The following is a 10,000-nucleotide window of genomic DNA, read 5'->3' as shown; positions in this document are numbered from 1 at the left end:
GCAAAAGTGACCAAAACCAACCGTCAACCGAATGTTTTGATGTTTGTTTGTTTTTGTTTTTTTTTCCACAGTATTTATTTAGACCATTTAAGCACCCGTTTCTAGCGTTCACCAATTTTTATCCGGCCTTGAGAGGACATAGCTGCTCAATCGTATTAATACTGTTGTAGTGAAATTTTATAAAACCATATTAGTTACATGTTTGTTATTTAAAAATGTTTATTTACAATTTCTGCAGGAGTTCACATTCCTGTAGATACTTTAAAATTGTAAGCGGATCGACTGACTGGAACAGAGAATTCAAGTCCCTGGTTTCATAATGTTGTGACCTTATCTGTTCTAACTGTGTACATTCTATCAAAATATGTCGAATTGTGAGGTCACAGTTAATAATAATAATAATAATAATAATAATAATAATAATAATAATAATAATAATAATAATAATAATAATAATAATAATAATACATACTTTATTCATCCAAAAAAATGAAAATTCGTTTACAGCTTCAGCAGAGGGGCTTTTCATCCCTCTCTAGAAGAATTTTTATAAAAATTTCACTCACAGATAAATACTGTCAAGAAGGGGACAGAGAGAAAATTGTTCACTGAGGACGACTCGAACCGTCCTATCATCGGCACCGCTGGCAAACAGGTAGAGCACGGGGTGAGTCAGCCTGATGTCATCGGCGGTCCGCCGCATCTTGTAGTTGTCTGCATGGTCTTTGAGTCTTTGGTAGTCTTTGGACATGGCCTGGGAAAGGGGAATTGTCGTCAGAGTGTGGTTAGAGTAGTAGTAACAATAACAACAACAATACTACTACTACTACTACTACTAATAATAATAACAAAGATAATAAAAGTATAATAATAATGATAATAATAATAATAATGATAATAATAATAATATTAATAATAATAATGAATAATAATAATAATAATAATAATAATAATAATAATAATAATAATAATAATAATAATAATAATAATAATAATAATAATAATAATAATAATAATAATAATATTTTGACAATTATCTATTCTTAAAAAATAGGGTTGGGCACCAACATTGTTCTGTACAGCCAATATGTTAAATTTTTATCGAGCACAGAATTAATGGCAAATCTAAAAATTATAAAACTAATTTTTACAGACTGATATACAAGTAACTTGCAAAACCTTTTTTTAATTTAAGGGTAACTCTATTTCCCATTGACTCAAATGTATACTAAGAACATGTGCTGGAGCCTAATGCTTGGGCCTTAATTTGACTTTCATTAAAAAAGAAAAAAAAGGAAATGTGTATTCCCTACACCAGTGTACAAAATACACTCATGTGTATTCCCTACACTGGAAATTCCATTCGAATGTCACAAATGCTGTAATCATCGACTTCTTAGAGATGCCGCTGACTGTAACCCATAAAAATGGACAGACTTAGCCTAAAATATTTTACATTTCTGGTTATGTTTGTTATTTCTTCTATTCCCTATAATTCATTTAATCCATTTATGTTTAAAACTCCCTGCCCACATGTGTATTTGGTACACTGGTGTAGGGAATACACACTTCCATAAAAATATCGGTTGGTGCAGATTGTCTTTTACCAATGAAGTGGCAGATTGGCTTTTGACCTCGAAATTAACATGGATAATATGTTTGTTTAGTTTAAGCGGCACCATTTCAGGTTTATAAAATATTTCCTCACAGATCTGAATAATTTGGGGAATGATTCAATATGGAAAACTTATTTAATTCTATCTATAGATAGTTCGAAGATGACGTCACTCAGGTCTTTGTTATTGTTTTTTGCCATCCGCGTTTATGAGTAATACTCACTGAATTGTATTAATCCGACTATAAACGTTCATGGATACACACAGTTTTGTGTGTTGGTCCGTTATACTTCCGGATGGCAATGTTATGAGCTTCTCAGCCAAGCGCATACTATCTATATAATCACTAGAATACTTTGTCAACAACTCCCCCCCCCTGTTTGTTATAGCTGTTATTTCCCCGCTTATAATGTGGGTTTTCCTCTAGAGATACTACTACTACTAATAATAATAATATTAATAATATTAATAATCATCATCATATTACTCTTGTGCTCAATTTAGTCCCACAACCCCTCTCACCCCCACCCCCTTTCCAAACCCTATAATGCAAACAACTTCAAAAGTCAAATAAATTCTATCCACAATCACCCAATAAATGATCAGCCCATCGTTCTCACCTTTTCCAGGACTTCGGCAGGAGACAGCTGGGTGGGGTGTTGCCGGTGGAGGTCCACCACGTCCCGCACAGCCGCCAACGTGGCTTGGAAGGACAGCTTGGCGTGGAAATCCGTCAGACGAGCTAGTTCCTGGTTCAGAGGACGTATAATGGATTTCTCACCTGGTGAAAAGGAAGTTGGAGTGGGAATAAATAAACATGTACATCTATATACAGAACATTTCCACAGATTCCTCACGCATAATCAGTTGGTATTTCAGGCTTCATTTAGCTAGAGGTGAGTGAATGTGATGTGACACCTTTAGCTATAAAAAGGTACAATACAAAACAACGTCTATTGTGTAGTGATTTGGTAACTTGAGCTTTTTATAAAGCGCAATATCCACTAAACATGCTCAAAGCGCTTTACAACAACAACACATAACATGTAGAACAAGACAGGACGCCTGTTAGGCAATATTACAATTTTTCCAAGAGGTACTCATTTTACACCTGAGTATGGTGAGATAATGTGAGTAAAGAGCCTTTTCCAAGGACTCAACTATGCGCAGAGCGAGGCTCGAACCCAGGACCTTCCATTCCGAAAGCGAGTGTCAAATCACTAGACCACATAGCCGTAGTGATTTGGTAGCTGGGATAATATGACTTTATATTACATGGGATATTCCATCGTCCTATCTAAAGATTAGCAGGAAACTGTTGGTGTCCTTTAAATGCTAGAAAACCCATGTATAAATATTGGCTTTAGGATATTTAAGGTTTAAAAGACAAAAGGATCACATGTAAGGACATAATTCAGAAAAGGACTCAATGACCATCTTTGATCTAACAATTCTGTTTTCACTATGGTGAAATATGTCATGCTAACTACCACAAATTCAAATTTGTACAGTGACATTTTACTGCTGTTAATTTGTTATTCCATGTACTTGTGGTAAATACTAAATTTCAGGTGCCTGTTTAAAATGTCACCCTAATTATTGATTTCTGGATACATTTTTAAAATTCAGAAGCAAATTTTAAAGACGAAAGGTTAATATATAGCTAAATTGAAGAAAAAATGACCCATGACTTGATAAGTAAGTTACAGAAAAAGCCTAAAATGCATATATAATTATGCCTGTTATTTCTTACTCGGTGATCTCTCCTTACTTTGTGGCCTGCAGCGGTTATTAATTACTTAGTGACAGCTATATCTCCTGTAAATGGCAAGCAGTACCGATGTTCAGGCTAGATGACAGAAACCGGGGAGTCTTTGCTAACTGTTCAGTTTCAGCACTTTTTTCTGTGCCGTAAGGTGCCAAATATTTCTCTCTCATTTACATTGACTACACATACTCTAGCCTGAACTAAACATCTGAGTATTTTCATTTTATACACATTTCAAGATAATAAAAAAAATCTGTGTCAAGTCAAAATGCTGGATTTTCACCCTTATCATAAAGAATTGTGACTTAAAATTATTTTGAATTGACAAAACGTTATCAAATTGGTTCCATTGTCCAGTTCTTTCAGGAAGAAAATAAATCGGAATTTGGCTAATTTTAGCTAAAAAAAAACAACGATGTCCATATTACTCAGATCTGTAAAAGTGACAGTCTGCACAACAAATAACTAAATACACAAGTTGTCAATCTATTTGGGGGATCCGGTAGCTCAGTTGGTAGAGCAATCGCTTCACAAGCAAATGAATCGAGATTGATCCTGGGTGGCCCTTACCCCCTTTTTTCTTCACCTAGCGCAGTGATTGGGTGGTTGGGTCTGTTAGACCTGGCATAAAGTAATTTGTGATAGACTAGCATCCAATCCAAAGGGTAGTGAGCAATTGCTATTGTCCATTTCATGCTATAGAAACCGGGATAAACTCTGGGACTATGGCTCTCTCTATGTGCGGCTATGTGGTCTAGTGGTATCACACTCACCTTTGGATTGGAAGGTTCTGGGGTTAAGAGTCTGAGGCAATGCATAATTGAGTCCTTGGAAAAGGCTCTTTACTAATATTCTCTCACCGTACCCAAGTGGAACACGATTACCTGGTTGTTAACAGCACTGTCCCTGTCTGAAAAAATTGTAATATCGCCTAACAGGTATTATGTCTCGTCCTACATGTTGTGTTGCTATTGGCTTGAGACCCCTTGTAAGGTGCACGTTTAGTGGATATTGCGCTATATAAAAGCTCAAGTTTTTTGTGTTTTTCTTTTGGGGTTTTGGGGGGGGGGGGGGGGGTTTCTTATGGCTTTGAAGGACTACTACTATCATTCTATCTGATCTGTTCTCAAACTCACCCGGCCTTTGTTCTCCAGTGACTGTGACATCCGAATCATTACCACTCAATGTCCTGGCCTTCACCCCTCCGTGACCGCCTCTGCTCGTAAAAGAAGACGAAGAAGAATAAGAAGAAGAAGATGTGTTGGTGGGAGCTGCCCCAGCAGCCGCACTGGGCCCAGCCGATGCAGAGGCGGGAGAGGTGGAGGAAGGGGGAGGGGACCGTATGGTGGAGCTGGAGGGTGGGGAGGAGGAAGAACAAGAAGCGGCAGACGACGAGTTGTTTACAGCCATGGAGGAGATACCTGAAGTTGTCGGCTGGTCTTGACCTAGGTAAAAAAAATTAAAAAAAAAAAAAAATGAAGGAAAAAATGACAAGTTTTCTTCATTAATTTTTTTAAAGATATAATTTTTTATCAAAATGAATCAATACATTACTGCTCAAATTAAGTTTGGCTAGAACTTACCTACAACAAACACCAGTAAACGCAGAAAGCATTTTAGCATATGAAAAATAAGATGAGACTTCTGCCATAAAACTACTTCAATACTAAGTTATTTGAAAAAAAAAACCAAGGGCAAAATATCATTTCCATCAGTTTGTACCAGCTGAATTATGTAAAATAAACCAAAAAACTGACATTTTAGCACCTATAGAATAGCAGAAATAGTTTCTCAAATGTTCAAAGGAGAGTGTGGACAGCGTATCAATTTTTTTCGACATTTTATTAAAAACTTATACTTAAACTAATTTTGATGTCACCTGTATTATTCCAGCATTCGGATGGAATAGATCCTAAAGACAAATCCACCCCCTCCCTCCCCCCACCTCCTTTCTAATGATGAGTAAAGTAAATAAAAGAGATTTCATTTTTTTAAATTCTAAAAATAATTCTTTAAAATTGCTGCATCAACCTTGTGACGGAGTAGACAAGCCCCCCTCCCCCCCCCCCCCCCCCCCCCCCTTCTTTCTAATGATGAGTAAGTAAATAAAGGAGATTTCATTTTTTTAAATTCTAAAAATAATTCTTCTTTCTGCATCAACCTTGTGACGGAGTAGACAAGCCTCTCTGCTTGATGTCCCACGCCTCCATTTCCTGCAGGAAGGCAGCGTTGTCTGCCTCCACCATCAGTCTCAGCTTGTCCGGAAGAAAGCCCAGGGTGTTGTTGTCCTTCATCGCTGTTGTCCTGGTAGTGTGAGTCGACACTGGCCTGGGAAAATTGTCTTCTGAAATTCCTGTGGCACAATGATTGAATGCAACATGAAATATGTGAGTGAAAAAAATAATTACTAAAGGGTCATTTTAATTCCTCAATATTTGAATTTTTGTCCTTGACTAAAATAAATCTATTATTTGTGGGCGTCCTTGAGATAATCAGTCGCATGGTGAAAAAATTCAAATCGAGATATTAACAATTTTAGTCAAGAGGTCAATTTTTATGGAAAATGAGTTCTCATAAAAAATCATTCAATCAAACATTTTTCTTCATATTGATGAAATATTTAAATTGAATTCTGCTCCTAAAAATTTAATTAAAATTTTTTTTAATGAAGGCAATTGTTATACTTAATACCAACTCTTGTCAACTTTGGGAGCAATTTTCTCAAAATTAGGGTTTCCCACCCTAGCCCATGCATATGACCATAACTTCATGAAGAATCACCCGATTTGCTAAAGATAAAGACTAAAATGCTCAGGAGACATTGGACTTTCAAAAAATACAACCCCCCCCCCCCCCCCCCGCAAAACAAACATTTTCACCATGCGACTGATTGTCAGGGACGCACACATTAAAAAAAAATAGGGTTGGAGATCAACATTGTTCCAAATAGCCAATGTAAAATTTACACCATCGAGCACAGAATTGCTGGGCAATCTAAAAATCATTAACCCATTTTTTACCATACCTGCCTACTTGAAAATTTCAAATTCAGTAAGAAATACAAAATTCATCAGTAATTAATGGTCAAATTTCAGTAATACTAAAGCAAACAAAAATAATGATAGATACACCCTTTTACATATTGTAAAATAAACTTACCATGTTATAAAGAGGACAGCCTGCTAAAATAATATTGGGGTTCTTTTCCTTACAAAAAACTATCACACCATTGTCTTTCCCTAGCATTGAGATTTTTTATTGTAGCATGCCGTAAATAATGAAAAAAAAAATTATTTTTTAATACAACGTTGCAACCATTTGTATCAGCAATATTTCTTCTATTTCCGTAAGGCTGCAATTGTCCTTACACTTCCGTACCAATTACGGACGTTCCGTAATAATAGGCAGGTATGTTTTACAGACTGATATACAAGTCACTTTCAAACCTTCTTAGATACTTCAGGCTAATTCTATCATCCGTTGACTCCAATTAAACACCAAGAAAATCTGCTCGATCGTAACACTCAGTCCTTGATGACCCGACCAATCAAAATGCATGAATTGTGACACAGCCCACACACACACACACACACACACGACCCCTCTACCCGATTCGTCCGATCTGTTTTAATTTCAATAATACAACAGTATGATAACTAAAATAGACGAATGCCTTTTTTTCTCCAAAAATAATGCGATTTCTCCATTAATTAGCATCAGAGCATACAGCACTCACCATGATGTTGGCTTCAAAGTTGCTAAAGGGAAAGTGTGGAGATGAAGAAGCACTGTTGGTGTGCTTTACTTGGCCCTCTAAGATGGGCCATGGGAGGATGACTGAGTGGAAGTGCCCATCCTCTTTCTCCCTTGAATTTGAAAATTTTAAGTTTTTTTTCTTTCCGGCAGAGTGAAATTGCCGGAAATGCCGACAAATGTACAGGCCTGGAGCTTTTATATAGCGCAATATCAACTAAACATGCTTAAAGCGCTTTACTAGGGGTCCCTGACCAACGGCAACACTAAACATGTAGTACGGGACATGACGCCTGTTAGGCGATATTACAATTTTTCGGACAAAGACAACGCCGTTAACGGCCAGGTACTCATTTTACACCTGGGGACAGTGAGAGAATGTGAGTAAAGATCTCTTTTCCAAGGACTCAACTATGCGCCGAGTGAGGCTCGATACCAGGACCTTCCGATCTGAAAGCGAGAGTCATGCCACTAGACCACAGAGCCGCCGCACTGTGTCTGCAAACAACTTTTAAACCAAAGTCAAGTCTCTATCAACAATACTTACCCTGCTCTCCCTTCAAACGGGACCTGTCCACATACATCAGACAATAGGCACTGGCGTTGTGAAAGCCCCCGACACTCTCCTTATGCATCTCCTCCCAGGACGACTGCGACACGGTGATGTCGTTGAACTTGAGCCAGTTGCCCCGGATATCGTCGTAGATGAAAGACCAGTAGTGACCCGAAACGGCTTGACCCTCGTGGACAAGGACAGCATGCAGGTGGTAAGGATACTGGTCAACAGCGAATATAAAATATATAAAACATTCAATTGAAGATTTCTTTTGGATCCCAGAATATATGATTTTTAAATTATTAGCTTGTACTAAATTCAAAGCAGAGCTAACAACCCATAATGCCAGTAAAAAAAAATATAAGCTTTTTATTAATTTATTTTCTTATCTATTGACATCAATATACACTTTACTAGATATCTATTTCTTTACAATCATATAACCTGTATGTCCCTTGAAATTTATACTATGTAATTATTCTTACAGCTTACAATATTATTACACTATACCCAGAGACGCCAATTTTAAATTTGGTTCACAGGAGTTTCAGACACCACTCGTAGGAATTTCAATGCCGAAAGAGGAATTTCCGTACAAAAGAACAAGGAATTGGAATGGTACGTATAGTATAGTCCAAAATAGATAACTGATTAGAATTATGTTATGATACATAAACACATTGCCAAATACAATCCCAAAGTTTCCTTATTTCAAATGAAGTAAAGCGCCAAAATCAAATGGTAGAGATTGTAGTACTGATGGTAGTGAGGATGATGTGGTGTTGGTGGTTGTAGTAATAGTGGTAGTGATGATGAAGATGTGATAGTGGTTGGTGTTGTAGTAGTAGTGGTAGGGATGATGATATGGTGGTAGTGGCGGTGGTTGAAGTAGTAGTTGTAGTGATGATGATGTGGTGGTGGTATAGTGGTTGTAGTAGTTGTGGTCATGATGATCATGATGTGTTGGTGGTTGTAGTACAAATGGTAGTGATGATGATGTGGTAGTGGTGGTTGCAGTAGTAGTGGTAGTGATGATGTGGTGGTGGTGGTTGTAGTAGTAGTGGTAATGATGATGTGCTGGTGGTGGTTGTAGTAGTAATGGTAGCGATAATGATGCTGTAGTGGTGGTTGTAGTAGTAGTAGTAGTAGTAGTTGTTGTACTTGTAGTGATGATGATGTGGTTGCAGTAGTAGTGGTAGTGACGATGATGTGGTGGTGGTTGTAGTCGTAGTGGTAGTCTGGTAGTGATAATGATGTGGTGGTGGTGGTTGTAGCATTGGTAGTGATGATGATGTAGTGGTGGTATAGTGGTTGTAGTAGTTGTGGTTGTGATGATAATGATGTGGTGGTGGTTTTTGTAGAGGTGGTAGTGATGTTGATGTGGTGGTGATGGTGGTTGTAGTACAAATGGTAGTGATGATGATGTGGTAGTGGTGGTGGTTGCAGTGATGATGATGATGTGGTGGTGGTTGCAGTAGTAGTGGTAGTGATGATGTGGTGGTGGTGGTGGTTGTAGTAGTAGTGGTAATGATGATGTGGTGGTGGTTGTAGTAGTAGTAATGGTAGTGATAATGATGTTGTATTGGTGGTTGTTGTAGTAGTAGTAGTAGTTGTACTTGTAGTGATGATGATGTGGTGGTGGTGGTTGCAGCAGTAGTGGTAGTGACGATGATGTGGTGGTGGTGGTTGCAGCAGTAGTGGTAGTGACGATGATGTGGTGGTGGTGGTGCTTGTAGTAGTAGTGGTAGCGTTGATGATGTGGTGATGTTGGTTGTAGCAGTGGTAGTGAGGATGATGTAGTGGTGGTGGTAGTGATGAAGATGAGGCGGTGGTTGTAGTAGTGGTGGTAGTGATGTGATGATAATGTGGTGGTGGTTGTAGTAGTGGTGGTAGTCATGATGATGTGGTAGTGATGATGGTTGTAGTACAAATGGTAGTGATGATGATGTGGTAGTGGTTGTAGTATTAGTGGTAGTGATGATGATGTGGTGGTGGTTGTAGTAGTAGTGGTAGTGATGATGTGGTGGTGGTTGTAGTAGTAGTAATGATGATATGGTGGTGGTGGTTGTAGTAGTTGTGGTAATGATGATGTGGTGGTGGTGGTTGTAGTAGCAGTGGTAGTTGCAGTGATGATGATGTGGTGGTGGTGGTTGCAGTAGTAGTGGTAGTGATGATGTGGTGGTGGTTGTAGTATTAGTGGTATTAATGATGATGTGGTGGTGGTTGTAGTAGTAGTGGTAGTGATGATGATGTGGTGGTGGTGGTTGTAATAGTGATAGTGGTAGTGGTAGTGATGATGATGTGGTG

The 10,000-nt window shown here is 38.1% G+C and overlaps 1 protein-coding gene across 2 annotated transcripts in view; it reads right to left on the bottom strand.

The window, feature by feature from the left end:
• The window catches only part of LOC144960117 (ubiquitin carboxyl-terminal hydrolase 25-like), a 57,140-nt gene that overhangs the window by 7,858 nt on the left and 39,282 nt on the right, over positions 1-10,000 (bottom strand). For both annotated transcript variants that reach the window (XM_078893091.1, XM_078893093.1), the window contains exons 17-21: positions 7,685-7,913; positions 5,546-5,737; positions 4,521-4,829; positions 2,237-2,397; positions 567-754 (exon numbers count right to left, since the gene is read on the bottom strand). In XM_078893091.1, coding sequence (XP_078749217.1) covers positions 567-754; positions 2,237-2,397; positions 4,521-4,829; positions 5,546-5,737; positions 7,685-7,913 — 1,079 coding nt within the window. The remainder of the gene's footprint in view (positions 1-566; positions 755-2,236; positions 2,398-4,520; positions 4,830-5,545; positions 5,738-7,684; positions 7,914-10,000) is intronic.

The sequence above is a fragment of the Berghia stephanieae genome, chromosome 14 (genome assembly GCF_034508935.2).
Source record: "Berghia stephanieae isolate SIO BIC M18660-M18661 chromosome 14, UCSD_Bste_1.3, whole genome shotgun sequence".
NCBI lineage: Eukaryota > Metazoa > Mollusca > Gastropoda > Nudibranchia > Aeolidiidae > Berghia > Berghia stephanieae.
Note: the sequence above shows the minus strand (reverse complement) of the source record. Positions and strands in the feature narration are given on the sequence as shown.